General features: G+C 54.0%; 5 protein-coding genes across 5 annotated transcripts; 2 read left to right on the top strand and 3 right to left on the bottom strand.

Moving 5' to 3' along the window:
• The first annotated feature begins 376 nt into the window (after positions 1-376).
• On the top strand, positions 377-1,726 carry P168DRAFT_288770 (cytochrome b5 reductase family protein). The gene has a single exon (XM_024836864.1). The coding sequence runs from the start codon at positions 466-468 to the stop codon at positions 1,591-1,593; it is 1,128 nt and encodes a 375-aa protein (XP_024695467.1). The 5' UTR covers positions 377-465; the 3' UTR covers positions 1,594-1,726.
• A 1,089-nt stretch (positions 1,727-2,815) lies between these two features.
• On the bottom strand, positions 2,816-8,256 carry P168DRAFT_231984 (formin sepA; the record flags this gene model as incomplete). The annotated part of the gene is made up of 2 exons (XM_024833304.1): positions 2,816-3,613; positions 3,673-8,256. 2 exons carry the CDS (start codon positions 8,254-8,256, stop codon positions 2,816-2,818), a joined length of 5,382 nt encoding a protein of 1,793 aa, XP_024695466.1.
• A 623-nt stretch (positions 8,257-8,879) lies between these two features.
• On the top strand, positions 8,880-9,784 carry P168DRAFT_303129 (uncharacterized protein; the record flags this gene model as incomplete). Its single annotated transcript, XM_024838722.1, has 2 exons — positions 8,880-9,276; positions 9,374-9,784. Exons 1-2 carry the CDS (start codon positions 9,250-9,252, stop codon positions 9,782-9,784), a joined length of 438 nt encoding a protein of 145 aa, XP_024695465.1. The 5' UTR covers positions 8,880-9,249.
• Positions 9,785-10,128: 344 nt separating this feature from the next.
• On the bottom strand, positions 10,129-11,581 carry fdh (formate dehydrogenase (NAD+) FDH1; the record flags this gene model as incomplete). Its single annotated transcript, XM_024833301.1, has 4 exons — positions 10,129-10,475; positions 10,539-11,083; positions 11,147-11,322; positions 11,390-11,581. 4 exons carry the CDS (start codon positions 11,579-11,581, stop codon positions 10,129-10,131), a joined length of 1,260 nt encoding a protein of 419 aa, XP_024695464.1.
• Positions 11,582-13,496: 1,915 nt separating this feature from the next.
• On the bottom strand, positions 13,497-16,749 carry P168DRAFT_325685 (leucine--tRNA ligase NAM2). The gene is made up of 3 exons (XM_024841039.1): positions 16,146-16,749; positions 15,934-16,074; positions 13,497-15,880 (listed from the first exon to the last, which is right to left on the bottom strand). The coding sequence occupies exons 1-3, from the start codon at positions 16,677-16,679 to the stop codon at positions 13,562-13,564; spliced, it is 2,994 nt and encodes a 997-aa protein (XP_024695463.1). The 5' UTR covers positions 16,680-16,749; the 3' UTR covers positions 13,497-13,561.
• Between the last annotated feature and the right edge of the window lie 1,443 nt (positions 16,750-18,192).

Below are 18,192 nucleotides of genomic sequence, written 5' to 3'. Positions count from 1 at the left end.
AAGAGGAAAGAAACAAAGAAAAACTAGAGCAAAGAGAAGCAATGACGGTCGATACAAAGACAGTGCCCATTCCTATGAGGCATAGACAGACAAGGAGGATGAGAGGGAAGAAGGAGAGAAAGAAGGGAAAGAAGGAAGTGGAAGATGCTAATAAAGGATATAAAGTTGGGGTGACGATAAGACACGAAGTACGTGGCATTAGAGGCAGAAACAGTGAATCTTACTACTATTGGCGGAGCTCTAGGCGGTGCCCCCCGCGCGTACGCATACAGGCAGGTGCATTTACTCCTGGACCCCACTGGAAATAACACGGAAACATCCTAGTATGATGATGATCTTCCCGTCCGATCGTCCATCGTCCCCAATCGGCTCAAGATTTTCTCCTGTCACGATTATTCTATCCCACTCTCTCCTTCCATTGTCACCAGCTACATACTCGCCTTCAATACATGCGGAGATACTCTCATGAAGTCCAGATTCCCGATCCGAGGCTTTCTGCGATTCAACTCCTCCGCCCCGCCAACCAAACCGGCCCCTCCCCTCCCGGCGCAATCGAGTTATGAGCATGGATCCTCGTCATCTCCGCCCAAGAAACAGGGCCTCTGGTTCCGGCTGGCTCTCGTGAGTGCCGCCGCGGCCGGAGTAGGCGCTTATATCCGATCGCAACAATCCAAATCCTCCGTGTTAAACCCTGTCACCTTCACCCCCTACTATCTCGTCTCGAAGGAACCCGTCTCGTCGACTGGCAGTCTATTCACGCTTCGACCATCCCATGCCGGCGGGAGTAACTCCCAGGTGTACGAGGAAGCTTGGAAGACTGGCGTCTGGAGCGTAATGTTCAAACAGCCCCAGCTGCAAATCGGCCGGGACTATACACCTCTACCGTCGTGGACAGCCGTGGAGGACCAGGAGGGCTCCTTGCGGTTTTTCATCCGCCGAGATGCCTTCGGAGAGATGTCTCGATACTTGCATAGTTTAGAGGTAGGGACCCCGGTGGATATCCGCGGTCCTCGCATCGAGTGTGAGATCCCGCCCGATACACAGCAGGTTCTGTTCATCGCGGGCGGGACGGGAATCGCCCCCGCCTTGCAGGCTGGCTATACGCTTCTTTCCCGGGACGGCCCATCGCCGGAATCGAGGAAAATTCATATTCTTTGGGCGAATCGGCAGCGGGACGATTGCGCCGGTGGGCGAAGCGACCACTCGCCAACCACCGGAGAAGCCAAGCAATCGTGGCTGTCGAGTCTCTTCCGGTCGTCGACGGACCACCAAAAGCCTCCCACGGATATCAACCACCGGCCGTCCCACGTCGTTCAGGAACTGGAAGCTCTCAAGGCGCAGTACCCTGGGCAGGTCACAGTCGAGTATTTCGTCGACGAGGAGGGCACCTCCGTAACGAAACAACACATCACGGACTTCACGAACTCGTCACCTGCCCAACAGCGCAAGATGATCTTCGTTTCCGGACCAGAAGGCTTCATCAGCTATATGGCGGGGCCCAAACTCTGGGCCCAGGGTATGGAGCTCCAAGGACCACTGCGGGGAATTCTCCGAGAACTGGACCTGAAAGGTTGGGCGGTTTGGAAATTATGAATGCGTTCCATGACCACTTAGCTCTCTTGCAACTTGAACGAACGGGACGCGGTGTTTATACAGATCACCTAGGTGTTGCTTGTATGTATATCTAATATTGTATCAATCGACAGGATAAACAGACGGATGTAATAGACCTTCCGGATTATCACAATCTTTCGCAGTCCAATGAGTAATCACCGTACATGATCAGAGATGATTTCGTTCACATGTTGCCGAACCCATAATTTCACGATGTTACGCTCTATGTAGTGGTTTGATTAACCCATCCACCATTCAACCTAGGTCTGGTAGGTAGACCATCAAGGGAAGCCACCATTTTACTTCCGGAGTAACTCTAGTATCTCCAAACTTGAGACCCCTAACCTGTGATGGGAATAGTCAATCATATACATCAACAAAGTCGAGGTCTGAATCTAAACATAATGCATTACAACGACCATACGCTCGGCTCGGCTCAAGCCAACGAGCCAATGAAAACAAGCACAGTAAATGTAAAATGAAAGGGTATATCGATGGACAGCTGCATCAGACGCCGGCGCGTCGAAAAGATGACGCTTCGCCATACACCACACAACGGCCATTTATTCTTTCTCGCGTGACTGACATGCACATATAACATTGGCACACAAGTGCGCACAGAACAGGGATTGGAATCAGGGTCAGAAGGAAAGGAAAAAAAAAACAAAATCAGTATGTACAAGGAGGGAAAATATCAAGATGAGTGAGTGGAAAAACACACGGGGGGTAAACAATGGCCCCTGGGATTATTGGGTTGCGAAGACAAAATATGTACCCTTGAACAGAAAGCTTCGGGGATTGGCCAATCCATTTGATATTGGCGAAACTGGATTGCAAAGACAAAGTGATGAAAGGAAAGATAGAAAAGGAAGGATAACGATATCGAGCCTGGTCCCATCACGCTGGCTAATGTCTTGAGGACCACACACGGGGGAATGAAGTATGACAATAGAAGGTAAAATAAGAAAGTGTAAAAGGAAAGAAAGATGAACCGGGGAAAAGAAACGAAAGAAAAGAAGGGCGAAAAAAAGAAAAAATCCTGTCTGAGGTAAAAAAGCACAAGTTGCCGAAGGAATATTATACATACTTAATGAACAATAGTAAATACTTCCGAGACGGCGTCAGTTGGGTTATCAACACATTATATTATGGACAAGGTAGGGTAGGGTCGTCCAGACGCGAAGGAAAACAGCGTAGCACGTCATGGCGATGGCTCAGCAGCGGCGGGTTGACCCTTTGGAGAACCTTGGGCCGACTCGTCGCCGTCTGAGGAATGGCGTTTGTGTTCAGATACCACGATAGACGGCGGGGATGTGGGTTGCGACGCTGCCTCGTCATCGGGGTCGATGGGATCAGTCCCTGGAGGCGTCGCCGGCTCTGGCACGGGTGAAATGACAGAGCCATCGCCACTGTCCTTGCTTCCGTTGGTAGGTCCATTCCGTCTGCGAGCCCGACGCTTTCGCCGCTCTTCCTCGGCGCCTTCTCTTCGTCTTCGGGTGCGCTCTGGATCTGTGTTGTCTCGCAGACCCTGTAGCATGCTCGCAGCACGATCTGCCACGTCTTCGCTCTCGGATATCTGGGATCCTTTAGCGTCAGAGCCTGGTTCTGTCTCCGGATGAGGCGGGCTTAGAAGGCCGGTTTCCGTCGGGCCCGCATCGGCATCGCCCTCAGCAGCCGTGTTGCTGGCTCCGTCTCCGTTGCCCGCACTCTGCTCTTCGCCAGCATTATCCGGGATTTGTTGCCCCGAAGCGACCCGAACCTGGTGTCGCTCCTTCAGCCTGGCGCGGCGGCGACGATCACGCTGGTCTCTGGCTTGGGGTGCCGCAGCACGTAACTTCTCCAGGAGCGAATCCATGGCTCCGCTCGTGACCGGGGATTGAGGGCTCTCGGTCGTGGTCCCAGCACCATTCGCAAGGCCGGCGTTGATGCGCTTGCGGGCCAAAGACGCTTCCATCCGCTTCCGCGTCTCCTCCAGCGTCATGTTCTTCTCCTTCGATTTCTAAACAGATGATTAGCTGGGTGTTCCACGACGTCACAGGGTTGCTGGAGGACACTTACCTTCCACTCTAGCAAGAAAGAGGCCAGCTTCGCGAAGAAGTCCCGCCGAGCGCCTTCGTCCGTATTATCCTCTCCATAGAAGACCATAATGTCGTCAAAGGTCTTGATCATCTCTTCCAGATACAGCTGCATCTGCTCGGCCTTGCGCCGCGCATCCTTCATACTGCGTTGTACAATCTGGCTGACACGATCCTGAGGATGGAACTTCTTAGGATCGCTCAGGTTACCCGCGTCCAAACTAGACTGTACGTTCTTGATGTTGTCGCAGTACTTCTTGGCATCCGTGCGCAGCTGGTCAACGTTGAGCTTTTGGAGGCTGACGACACCAGCGATCTCGTCCACGAAGTCCTCCCACTCAGGATACTGGTTGCGCACGATACGTTCGACAAGATCCGCGAACGTAGTCTCATTCTTGTCGTCCTTGACCATGCCGAGACGGGCTAGAGAGCCCAGCTTGAAGCCCTGGGCTTGCTTGTTGGCGTCGTTCATGAAATTGCCGATGTCCAAGATCAGACCAAGGACATTCATGAGAGCAACCGAATCCCTGAGAGACTCGCTGACCTTGACCACTTGCTGGAGTTTCGTGGAAATATGCTCGTAGTCGGGCTCGAACGACCGTGTCAACGCAAGTGCACGCATTCTCGCCTTCCAGTAGTGGTTCAGTTCGAACGCAGTGTAGAGGTAGATCTGGTCTTCACGGCTGAGCTCATTGGGATCCGATTCTCTCTCGGCGCTAGCTGCATCAGGGCCTGTCCAGTCCCGGCTATACGGAGCCATCAGTTTGGAGATGTTCTCTGGGATGGTGCACAGCTCGTCGCGCTGCATGAAGTCCATGACGACGGCGTTGTCCAGGATATCTGGATCGCAGTGAATCAGCCTCCGCACGACCTCCTCGACCGGGAACTGCGAGAATTTGGCCATCGCGATCTGGAAGTTCTTAGACAGTTCATTGGAGATGATCTGTTTCTTGTCCTTGCGCTGCTTGGCTGCCGTGCCACCGCCGAAGATCTTGGTCTCCTTCGCCATGAACAACCTCTCCACTTCATCCAGCACTCCCTTCTTCGCCAATTCGGAATACTTCTCCTCCTTGGCTTCGGGGTTTACTGCATGGGAAGCCCACACTGTAACCTGTGGAGTATCGACCTTGTCCCAATGCAGTGCCTTGAGCTTCTTCTTGGGCCTGATTGAGGAAAGAACACTGGTCGGGTGAGGTGTAAGGCCCTGCGAAGCCACATAATTGGCTCGCCAGCCTCCATACGAGGCGCCGGGCGGTGGAGGCGGAGGGGGGGCACCAAAGGACATGCCAGGCGGTGGAGGCGGAGGGGGAGCACCAAAAGACATGCCAGGCGGTGGCGGAGGCGGGGGAGGCCCCATTCCACCGGGGACACCCGGTGGAGGAGGAGGCGGCGGCGGGGGAGGGAACCCGGCCCCTCCAGGGGGCGGAGGGGGTGGAGGTGGTGGTGGTGCGGGCGGAGCGCCAGCAGCGAAGCCTGGAGGCGGAGGAGGAGGGGGTGGCGGAGGAGGGGGAGGAGGCATAGCAGCGGGGAGGTCCTTCTCTTCGGTTTGTCCATCTTTCTGGGCCACCGATGGTTCGGTCGGGGTGGCCTCGAGATCTTCGGGCTGCTCTGGAGCAGAGCCCTTGGTATCCGATTCTTCGGCATCGCTACCAATTTTCGGAACCTTGAGGGCGATCTCTCCCAGCAGGCCAGTCGCTTGCTCAGGGTTCATGCGGGGTCGCTGCGTCATTTGATCGAAGGTCTCCTCGTCCTCATCCACCTTCTCCGGTCTTGGCGCAAAGCTATGCTTCCGATAGACAGACCCTAATGCATTTGCCTCGAGATTGCGGCGGGCTTGCTCCTGGAAATCGTCGCTTGGCTCGGTGTCCCCATCCATCTGCTCCCGCAATTCGCGCAGTCGGTCGGAGGGCCCGTGTTGACCCCATACCTTGCCCTCTAGCTTGAATTGTGTCTTGGTCCGTTCGAGCTGCATCTCTAGTCTCCCAAGAAGCTTCTCCCGATCCAGAATGCCTCTCATCTGCGAAGGATCCGTTTCTGCAAGGTTGTTGTTGTTGTTGCTCTTCTTGGCATTGGATGCGGCGATGTCCTGGGCATCCCGAAGCATCAAATAAAGCTCGCGGGTTTCCAGCTCATTTCGCTGAAGTTCCTGGGCACGGAGTCTCTGGACGTCGGCAAGCTCCGCTTTGACAGACTCGTTCTGTCTCGCCTGGAGCTCAATGACGCCGGTTTGCTCATCGATCTGCTTCTGCAACTTCTTGACCAGGCCGTCTGCACCCAGTTCGACCAGCGCTCGCATCTCATCCCGTTCCGCGATAGCAGCCTCCGCGATCTGCCGGGCTTCTAAGGATTCATCGTAGACCTGTCTGGCCTCTGCGTCCGTGTGGAGGCGGTCCAACAGACTCTGGACGGTGAACGACAACCCTTGGCGGAGGTCCAGGTCGGGCAGTCGCCTATCCATGGCAACATAGCTCAGCATAGCATCCACAAGCTGATACATTCGAAGGCCGTCCTCTCCCGAGTTCTCCCGGATCAGGAGCATGTGTTGCATCGCAGAGAGGAAGTAGTCGTGCGCCCTGGTGCCGTTGATCTTCGTGGCGATTGCGTCCGTGATTTGCAACGGATCGCCCATGTCCTTGACCTCGCCTTCGATGCTGTCCTTCGTACTGCTTCCTTCCCGTTGCAGGAGGTCCTCATAGTCGATCGCCTCGTTCTCACGGAAACGCTCGATCTGCTTGTCAATGACCTCGTACTGGAAGCCCTCCATCTTCGTCAGGAGACGCTTGACGCCGCAGGAGATGAACTGAGCGCGAATGTGGCATCGTAATTGTAGATCGCCTTCGCCTGCGTCTACCATCATGTTGATCAGTAGCATAGTGGAAACAGCATATTCCATCAGAAGATTTTCTATGCCAATTCCGCCACTGCGATACTCTTCGCTGGCACCGACCAAACTGCCCATCTTCCCACGACCGTCGACGGTGACTTCAACAATGCGCATCCAAGCATCAAAGCGGCCAGTCTCGCCCTGGTTATTCTTGACATGGTCCATGGCCTGGAGCACTTTCTGGTGGCCGTAGCCATCGGCCCAGTGACAAAGGAATGTCAGGACTTCGCTGACAAGTTTCCTGGTGTTCAAGCGCGGCGACAACAGCGAGCTCACAAGGGACACTATCACCTGCTGGTGCGATAGCGCATCGTCCGCTCCGTATTTGTTGTTCATCAGGGCTTTCAAGCATTTGACGATATCGTATTCACGGTCCAGATCTTTGTCTCCGGTGGGAGGCGCGGGCACCGGACCTGATACCTTTCGCCGGTTGATCTTTGCAAGGACATTTGTCAGGGCTATTTGGCCTTGTGCCTCGACAAACGCCTTCACCCAGCTGATGGGTTGTGTCCTCAGGCTGACACTGAGACTCGCCAGCTGCTTTGACGTGATGCTGTCGTCCATGACCTTTTTGACGTACCACTCCGGGCTACCTTCCTCGTCGGCGCGCTCGAGGATCCCGGACGGGCCATCATGGCCGTGTGTTTGCCGTGCGTTTTGCTTCCGCTTCATCTCTCCTTGTAGCTCCGTCAGCCGGTCCTGATGGACAAGGGTCCACTTCTTCGAAGCGGGATATGCCACCATCTGTCGTTTAGCCTGTTCCGGGAGATTCTGCCAGCCTCTCTTTTGCATCAGCTCCAGAAACAGCTGGTCTACTATCCGGTCATCCCTGGGTCTGGCGAGATACTGTTCGGGATTTGGCGCCCTCAGCAACGGGGAGGTAGACGGGTGAGAAGCTTGCCAGGCCGCTTGTGTAGCTGACAGCCGATTGGAATTTCCGTTGGGAAAGTAGGTATTGCGATCCGCCGAATGCGAAGACGTCAACGTACGGCCGGAACCATCAGAAGAAAAGTAGTTGGACCCTCGCGTATTGGAGGACAACGACGAGTGGATACTAGCCTGGTCCAAGGAAACCCGCGAGTTCGAAGAAGAATCCATTGTCGAGGAGGAGTTGTGACTGAAACCGGTGTTGGCTGCCGAACTCCCGGGTCTCCCCCACTGCTGATACCGGGTTCCCCTGTCACCAGACGAGCTCCCGGTCATAGTCACGTTTGTAGCGTGAGGCGGCGGACGGGGGCCAGTAGGGTGCGAGTAGACGTTGGTGTCCCGGACAGCATTGGGATTCCACACCGGATATTGATGAAAATCGCCCGTTTTTGCAAGATTACTCGGGGATGGCTCTTTCCGCGGCGACACATCGGGCTTGGAAAGAGAATCCACGGGGATGGGTGACCTCGTATCGGCAGGCAAGCTTTCAAACGGTAAAGCCGTGATGACGCCCGCGGACGGCGCCAACGTGGCGGGATCAATCTCCTGGGGATAATCGACGGACTGGACGGAAGAGCGTTTCGAATGTCTAGAGGAACGAGAGCCGGCGGCGCTTCCAGGTGGTGCGAGACTGTCTAGCGACCCATGTCCATCATAACGATCCTCCACGGGCCGGTCCTTGTGTAGCTTCCTTCCGAAAAACGACTTGCCACCCGAGGTCTGTCTCGATTTGTCAGGCGCGGAGGGGGGTGGCATCTTGACGGACGTCGCTGGCCGATGCAAGGCGCAGCATGAGCGGTGGACTGGGGCCTCGTGTCAAACAGTTCTCGTTGCGTTGGTCGCTGATCGGATCGGTAAAAAAAAAAGAAAGAAAGAAGTGTCAAGAGGATGCCACCGTAGTCTGTGGTAATGAACGTGGAGGGGACATTCAACTCCCAAATCTATGCCCGATGTTCTTCTCTGCAATCGGACTAGTCAATCGGTTGGTGAAGACCAACACCCGCTGCGGAGCAGCAGCGAGGAGGGAATCCCAAATACGGAGACTCCACCACCGGTCGATATCGTATGTAGCGCACACACTCACAATGCGGGCACCAACCCGTAAGCAGAGAGGCGATTCGATATCAACACCCGATAGGTTCGCGCAGAAGGGGTTGTATGCAGGAGATCGGCCTCCCTTGGACGGTTCAGGGCTGGATGGAATTGAGGATGCACGGGGCATCAGGGGAGGGGTCTGGGACACAGGCGGCTCTAGAACGCGGTAGCAGCCGCCCTTGCACGTGACGCCCGAACCCAAGGGGCGGTCACGTGGCGGCGTTATCGGGGCCGCCTCAGGCACGGCCGACTTACTTGGAGGTGGAGGCTGTATCTGGATTGAAGCAATTGTCTGGTCAATTTTGATACGCTGATTGCAGTTCTACACTCACACTCGATCGGTTGATATCGGTTTCATGAGGTAATCAACGCTTTGACAGATACTGGATTACACAGCCACTCAATCGGGGCCTACCCGTCAGCACCATTGGACCTGAATAGGCACCCATGCTACTCGCTACGCTTCTCTCTACCTCCCTCTCGTCGCATTCTCGTCGCATGCTATAGCGGACATATACAAAACGGCGATCGTTATCGGCCTATCAGCGGGGGGTGTCGACTGCCAAACACCTGGGACAGAAACAGCTTGTTCTCCATTGGGGGCTGAGACCTCGAACACGACCCATCCAGTCCAGATATCGACTTAACTCCAAGATGGGGTCAGCAGCAAGCTTTGCGAAGGTCTGAACCCTTCTCCTACAGCTCCATTGCCCACGATGGCACCCACACCATGCGCGCAATATACATGCATGACGTACATACTAACCCACCCATCCAGACAATCCTCATCCCCGCCTCCATCTCCCTAACACTCTACCTCCTCCTCTCATTCCTCATCATCCCCTTCTTCCGCCACTACCACCAGCGCTACTCGCAGTACCTCCCGCTTGACACGATATCCGCACACACCTCCACCCTACGCGATCGGATAGCCGACGCCATGATGCGCTTCTTTCTCCCCAGCTCGTGGCGCCAGCACCAGTTGACCGACCACAACGACAATATCAGCATATTGGACGAGGAGGGCGAGCTCATGGTGGGCATGGATATGGGGCCTGGGCGGCGCGAGGCGCTGGAGAGGGGGAGGCATTCGCCGGGTGGGACGGATAGTCGGTTGAGTAGGGATTTGGAGGAGGGGTTTATGGATGATAGTGATGATGAAGGGGATCCGAGAGGGGGTCGTCGGTGACGGGGGGTTTCTGGGGTGGGGTGAGGAACTGTACATATATTAATTTATGGGGCTGTCGGCTGGAGATAGTGGTGGTTGACAGGGTGGATTAAGGAACATCTGAACTTGTTCGCGGGCTGTCTATAGGGGTCTTGCATATCTATACATATTGGTCTTACGAGGCTGGGTGAGTGAGCTCAACCACGGCTGGAGGTACTTCCGGCAAATTCTAAACAGACAACCTTTCCAACTGCGTAGAAAGCCACTACCAATCTGCTGTACTCAAGCAAGTTTGAACAGTAAAAATATTTAATTTTAGGTATCATAACACATCCACAATACTAATCACAGGCCCCGAGGTTGATTCATTTCTTCGTGCGCTGGCCATAAGCCTTGGTAACGTAGTCACCGTCCTTGACAATGAGATCCTCCAGCCTGTAATCATGCTTGCCAGTGAAGTAGCTCTCGAGGATAGACTTGGTGCCGTTGGCGTAGCGGATCTGGGCGTCAATCGAGGTACCGGACATGTGGGGGACCATGGCGTTGCCGCCGCCCCACGGGTGCTGGGCGTAGCGCAGGGGATGGTCCTGGGGAGCGGGCTGGGGGAACCAGACATCACCGCCGTAGCCGCGCAGATGGCCCGACTGGACGGCTTCGGCAACGTCCTCCTTGACGACGATGGCACCACGGGCGGTGTTGATGAGCCAGGCTCCTGTGTCTTGTCAGTCTACGGTTCTTTCTTTGCATGAAACGGGGAAGGCGCGGGGAGGCTTACCCTTCTTCATCTTGGAGATGAGATCCTTGTTGAACAGACCGCGGGTGCTCTCGTGCAGCGGGCAGTTGATGGTGACCACGTCGCACTGGGCGAGCATCTCCTCCAGGTCGTCGACGCGACGGCAGCCGATCTCCTTCTCGACCTCGGGGCTCAGAGGCTGGTAGTCGTAGTAGAGCAGCTCCTTGCAGTCGAAGGGCTTCAGACGGCGGAGCACACGCTCACCGATGCGGCCCACAGCGACGGTTCCGACGACCTTGTTCTCGAGGTCGTACTCGTTCTTGGCCACGGCGGCGACGTCCCACTCCCCGCGGGCGATCTGCTCGTGAGCGGGGACGAAGTTGCGGACCAGGGTCAGGATGGTCATGACGACGTGCTCGGCGACCGAGACCACGTTGCAGCCGGTCACCTCGGCGACGGTGACGCCGCCGTTGGTCTTGTTGGCGGCATTGAGATCGACGTGGTCCGAACCGACACCGGCGGTGACGGCGATCTTCAGGTTCTTGGCCTTGGCCAGACGCTCCGCGGTCAGATAACCGGGGTGGAAGCTATCATGAGGGATTAGTGGGACTGATCAATAGTAAGACCAAGAGGGCGATGGGGGGACCTACGGAGTGGTGATGATGACCTCAGCGTCCACCAGTTCCTTGTCGAAGGTCGAGTTCTCTCCCTCCTTGTCGGAGGTGGTGACCAAGGTGTGACCCTGATCCTCGAGCCACTTTCTCAAGCCCAGCTCGTTCTCGGTGGCGCCCAGCAGACCGGGCTGTTGTCTGGCGTGTTCACCGCCCTGTTTGTCCTTGTTAGATGTTCCTGACTCCGCTTCCAAGGTTGGGAAGAGGTGATGGAGCACTTACGTCATAGAGAACCATAAGAACTTTACCCTGCAAGCTCGCCGATGCGGTTAGCGTACGTGCACCACCGATAAGATTCGCCGTCGGACCCTGAAAGGGACTCCGGGCCATTGGCATGCATCTGGCTTTCGTCGAGGAGAGGAGAGAGGCAGCTGGACGCTGCAGCTGGCGAGACAAGGAGCGGACAAATACCATTTTGAAGAATGACGTGTATCACGTGTCAAAAAGAGACAGAGCAAGAAGTTGTAATTGAAAAGCGGACGGTTCTTCCAGAGGGGTCAGCATGGTTTTTAAAAAAAAAAGGGTAGACCCAAGGAGAGCGGGGGATTGGAATGCAGGAATGCTACGTACTGGTGACGGGAGTAGACTTCGAGATGCAAGGTCGATGAGCTAATCGACCCGAAACAAGTATGATGTTGATGAGCTGGTTTGGGATGGGAAAAGTCAAACCATCAGGGGAATCGTTTAGCTATTATATATAGTAATTTCTGAGACCGCTTTTTCCTGTTTTCTCCTACTTTCCAACATGTTGTCATGTCGGAGATCAGTCGCTGGGTCGGTCTCCTCCACTCCCCATTGTCCCCTCATCAGATTTTCCGCCTTGTACAGATATCGTTGACCTGGCCCATCCATGGGGAGTCGTACCAATTAGGACGGGCGGGTCCTAATTGGCACTGAGGGGAGAATTCCATGAGGTCAGACCCACCATCCTTGATTGGATTGCACCTGGATGAGAGGGGAGGGGAGACATGCAGCCAGAACCATGCGGTGGGACACGAATGATGGGTTGGTGAGGAGGTGGTTTGCTGTTCTCCGCACCGGGACCCGGGTCGATGATGACTGACAGGCTGGGCACCTCAGACCACCACCTATGTGGTTAAGGTTGTACTAGAGGTAGGGACCTTTTCTATTCCTTGTAGATCTGTAGTAGGGTGTACTCCATAGAAGTGGGGCAAGATAGATGCATGCCTAGATGCCTACAAAAACCACTATGATCTCTTTTGGCCTACCAAATGAGTAGGATCTTCCTAGTGCCATTACTATCAAATCAGAATGTAAATCTTGTTTTCAAAATCTGGATTACTACCTGCAGGCCAACTTGAAGCGAACGCTGCTCTTCCAATGGAACGAACCAGCGGGACCAGTACATTGCTGTCTTGACAATCCCCTCACGCACTATTCCGCAATCGGGGTTGCCCCGCACGAGGGGTCTACTTACCCCTCATGAGGAGACTAAGATTATTGTTCACCCCTCACCCATTCCTCCATCGAATCATCAAGTTATCACTGGTTAATCCTCTACATTTCAATATAGAAGAGAAGTAGATTGACCTATATTTGCTGTATTAGCCTAGCAGGGATCAAGAAATAGAACACAGCAATATAAAAGAGATACATATCCACAACAAAATGTGATAATGAGACGAATGTCCCAGCGAAATGCTGTCCCCAAAACGTCACTCCAAATCCATACCCACCATCCATGTCATTGTTTCAGATCCGAGTTTCCGCCGTACCACCACCGACCGATCATATCGCTCTCATGTAAACGGGAAAGATAACCATCATCACCGCTAGAACCGGCACTATCCGTACAATAGGGGCAAACAGGCAAGAAAAAGCCGAGATCCGCATGTTGAGAACCCGCGGACCAATGTTTGCTCAGCCGTGCGGGGAAAATGAATCCAGCAGGCTATCCACTCCACTCCATTCAGGTTCCAGGCTCTAAGTAGGTTCCCCTCAGCTCTCTCCTCTCTCCTCTCTCCTCTCTCCTCCCCCCACCTCCTCCAACACCACACACAACTGGCTATGGAAATGGGGGCAACATCACACGACTTGCACGGGCTGGTTGGAAATAATGGGCGCGCACGGTTGGTGGGTTGGTGGTTTTTGCGACTAGGGCTGTTACCTGTGAATGTTTGATGGAACAAGGTTTTTTTTGGGGAGAACATCATGCTGGCATTTTGAGGTCATGATTCGAATGTATGGTTCGGATGACATGTTGCTTTTGGAAAAGTTTAATGCGCGTAGGTCAGTATGAGGTCCTTTCCCTCCTTTCTTGTCCGTCCTTATCTTACTTCTTCTTTGAAAATATGAGTCTTATTTCTATAGTTACACGTCGATTATATATACGGTCTATCCAACCGCAAAACGACCAGAATGGCCCGACTCAGGCTAAAATACAACATTCACCAACTTCCCCCCCTTAACAACAATCACCCGCCGTCGCTTCTCCCAATCGTTCTTCTCCCGCAACCACACCCGGCCTTCCTCAGTATCAAGGAGACGGTCGATGATCCACGCTTGCTCTTCGACAGTGGGCCCACCTTTGCGGCCGGCGTCGGCCGGCGTCGTCGTCGCTGACAGTCGTCGGGGGATCGTGACGCTGAATCGCAATTTCCCGTTGATCTGCACCGCGACGGTTTGGCCTCCCCGGGTGGACAGAGCGTCCGCTTGATCGGGACTTAGAAGGGGGGTCGGCCATGGGCAGTCGAAGACTGTGGGTACACTTGCCGCGGGGTCGCTGAGTACAGCGCGGTTGAGGATCTCCCAGCTTTCGGAGGAGAGTCCGGGTGCAACGGGGGCCAGGAGACGGAGGAGTGACGAAACACACAGGTAGAGGATTTGCGGGGAATCGGGGGCCGATGACGACAGCGTATTGGTCAGTTTCGTCAGATCGGAGATGACCGTGTTCAATCCGTAGGGATTGTGTTCGATGCAGTGGGTAATGGACGATATGGTCCGGTGAGTAAAGAGGACGGAGTTCACGTCGTTGTCACCGAGACTCTCCAAGGAGCTGGGGAGGGGGATGGCGTGGCCGGAGGGTGCCGTCAAGTCAGACCGGTTGATACGGAGGGAAGCAGACTCCGATGCGAATCGTTCATTCGCGTCCAGCACGACCTTCCAGAGCCGTTTGAACCACCGCTCAATCCCCACGATCTTCCCCTCGTCCCATTCCAGCACTTCACTGACTGGTGCCGAGAAGAGCACATGCGCGCGAGTAGCGTCAGCCCCGTAGGTTGAAGTGCAGCTGGTGGGGTCAACACCGTTGTGCTTGCTCTTGGACATTTTCTCAAAGGATACACTGGGCGTGATCTCGGTTCCCTTTATCAGAGGCTTGTCTGGGCTCGAGAGGTCCACCTCGGAAGGATGGAGGAATCGGCCAGTCGATGGGTCCGAAAAGGTCTTGCCGTGGACCATTCCTTGGGAAAGCAAGGTCTTGAACGGCTCCGCGGGCCCCGCAAGGCTACCGGCATGGGAGATCTCGGGGAATAGCTCCGACTGGGAGAGGAACTTGTAGATGAAGCGAGCGTAAAGCAGGTGCAATATGGCGTGCTCGACACCTCCGACGTAAACATCGACGGGCCGGACTTTGGACGGCGAGAACGGCGATGCCTTATTCGCGGGATCCAAGTAGCGCAGATAGTACCACGAGGAATCCACAAAAGTGTCCATGGTGTCGGTGTCGCGTCGCGCAGAACCGCCGCATTTTGGACACTCCGTGTGCACCCATTCTTCATTGGACTCGAGGGGATTGCCGCGCTTTCCTTTGAGCCATTCTCCCTCGATTTTGGGCAACTCTATAGGAAGCTGGTCATCCGGGACCGGTACAGAACCACAGTCACCGCAGTGAATGATGGGGATCGGGGTTCCCCAGTAACGCTGTCTGCTAATCAACCAGTCTCTCAACCGCCACTGTTCGACAAAGTCTCCATGTTCCACACGGATCAGGTCCTTCACTATCTGCTCACCGGCTTCCCGGGAATGTAGACCCTGATATTTCCAGCAACGTGATGTCAGGAACCCTTCCTGGGTGAAAGCCTCGGCCTGACTGGCGGACACCACACCGGGGTTTGCTTCCTTTGTCTCCGCTGGGCGCTCTGGTTGGACCACGATCGCGATTTCCTCAGGATTCATGTTATCTTTGAAAAAGGCCAAGTCTCGCGAGTCATGACCGGGGACTCCCATTACTGCGCCTTCACCGTAGTCGCCGAGAACGTAGGGCGCGACGAACACGGGCAGCCTCTGGGCAATGTGAGTAGTCTCCTTGTCGATGATGTGCAGTGGATTCGAAGCGCTCACGGTCGGCAGCTGATAGCCAACCTTGGAATCCGGCGGAAGAGAGGCAGCCTCCTCCAAAAACTTGCGGAGGCCCGCATCCTCCTGCGCAGCCGCCTGGACAATAGGGTGGTTTAACGAAAGGGCGAGATACTCCACACCGTAGAGTGTGTCGGGTCGGGTTGTGAAGACATTGATATCGCGTTGGGCACCTCCGCCCTCACCGACTGATACAGGAAATGTGACTTTGGCGCCGTACGATTTTCCGAGCCAGTTGCGCTGCATCGAGACTACCCGGTCCGGCCAGCCGCCCGATAGAGAATCGAGGTCCTTCAGTAGAGCCTCCTTGAAGGCTGTAATCCGAAAGAACCATTGCTTCAAGTTCAATTGTTCGACCTTGGCCCCTGAGCGCCAGGAGAAGCCATTCGCATCAACCTGACCGACAGTTAGTCTCGTCGACAGGTTATAGTCTCCCCAAGCACACCCACCTGTTCATTCGCCAGCACGGTCTTATCGACTGGGTCGTAATTGACGAGGGCCTCCGCCTGATATGCTAGGCCTTGTTTATAGAGCATCAGGAATATCCGTTGCGTGTGTTCGTAGAATTCAGGTGCGCAGGTTGCCAGTTCCTGTTTGTTTCAAATTTCACAGTTCACCGTCAGCAGAAGCCTTTACTCATTGATTGCAAAATGACACTTACCCGATCCCAGTCAAAAGAGGCTGAGATACTCCGCAACTGCTCCTTCATCTTCGTAATGTTTTCCTTGGTCCAATCGGCAGGATTAATGCCGCGTTCGATGGCCGCATTCTCCGCCGGTAACCCAAAGGCATCCCAACCCATTGGATGAATGACCTCATGACCGCGCATACGGTAGAACCGCGAGAGCACATCCGAGATTGTATAAACCCGCAAGTGACCCATATGTAGCGTTCCCGAAGGGTAAGGAAACATGGACAAAACGTAGGATTTAGGCTTTTTCTCCGTCGCACCTCCGCCCGTTCTCTGTTCCGTCACGGGAGCCTCGGGTGGTGACAGCCCGTCTGTTTTCCATTTCTCCTGCCATTTCCTATCAATGGCTAGCAGGTCGAGTTTTCTGGATATAGAGTCGGGTGCGGACGTCGTGGCAAAGCGCATGGGAGCGGGCAGGCGGCATGGGCGAAATCCGCACCGCAATCGCCCTTGCGCAAAGACCGTCCGAGGTGGACTCAGCCGGGGACGAAAGAAGGAGTTCATAATCGCCGTGTAATCATTATGTTGTGCGCGAGGGAGCAATAGAGGACCGCTGAACAGAGCGACTGGGGAGGATCAACAATTGCTTCTGTTGAGGTGTGACTTCATATCAATATGACTGATGTTTTCTCCGACGCGGCGGGCGGAGTGGAAGCTAGACCTAATCTGGTATAGCGCATCTAACGGGAGCTCCGGCCTCAGGCCACCATATAGTATACTGTCCATGATGCTATAGATACAAAATCGTATATTTAAAGATGTCAGTATAGGTGGATACAAAATTAGAATATGAAGCAATAAATGATCTGACTGATAGTAAGAAGGTCCCGAAAATAGTTTAATTGAATGTCATTTGCGATCGGACAAACTTTAATCGACCGGACCATATTCCTAGGGTTGGTGTATAGCTCGTAGGTAGTAAATGATACCTTGCACGACTGAATGCCGTCGATATGGACACTCTAGTGGAGCTTGACTCTAAGAATTCTGACATTTATAGATTGGTACTTTTTGGGAAACTACCGGACAGACGCTCTGGAAACAAAACTATAATTTATTATATAGACATGCGCAGGTGGAAGTGCGCTCCGACTTCGTTTAGGGGTATCTCTCTGCATCGTGAACCAGATATGGCACGTTTACCAATGGAGACTAGACGTGTTAATGTGATCTATGTAGAGCATCATAATAGGGGGTTGACTGATAAATATCTTGTATAATAGAGGACTTGTCATCTCTATGATCCACGGTTAGAGATATAAAGAATTAGGTAGATACATTCATCCAGGGGTCAGGGCCGATTTGCGTATTTGCTAAAGAAGTAACCAACATCCACGTACTATTGTTTCGACATGATCCTTTGTCTCAAAGTGTCATATATCATCGCCCTTTCGCCCCTTTTTCAGGGCTATTTTTATGGCAGTGCCTGGACCAGACAATGAACACGGGAAGACAGGCTCATCCCGAGCCGGACTCCTGACTTCTGCCAATAGATCAGCGATCCGGGTGGTAATTTCTATTTTAACATTGACCCCCATTTCTTCATTCTTCTAGCATCGATAGATGGGACCAGATCGACCAAAGTTCCGGCGGGTTGGGATGCAATGGAAGAGACAAAGGTGATGGCTGCCTGAAGTTGCTGGCAGCGGGATGATGGGTAATCACTTCGTCTGGGTTAACCAACTACTGTTCATTCTTATTGTTCTTTAACTTCCCTGGTACAACTACCGCGACTGCCGAAACTGAGCCATGGTACTGCTCCAATTGAGTGATTAGTGGTTTAACTTTTCAACGACATGTGTGAAACTCGGAAGAATGTATGTCTTCAAAATCCAGTATCAATGTAATTGTCATCACCGTCCGTCTACAAGGTATTCCATGACCCCTCCCAGAGCTGGCGAACATCGGCATACGTTTAACAGAATGATTGAAATCCGATTCCTTGATCCTCCTTGGGCTTCCCCAAATGGTCAGTGTTGATCATGAGCGACCGAGTTGTTCGGAGCAAGAATGGCCA

This window comes from Aspergillus campestris (genome assembly GCF_002847485.1).
Source record: "Aspergillus campestris IBT 28561 chromosome Unknown P168scaffold_3, whole genome shotgun sequence".
In the NCBI taxonomy this organism is placed as follows: Eukaryota; Fungi; Ascomycota; class Eurotiomycetes; order Eurotiales; family Aspergillaceae; genus Aspergillus; species Aspergillus campestris.
The sequence above is the reverse complement of the archived record's forward strand: the minus strand, read 5'-3'. Positions and strand labels throughout refer to the sequence as shown.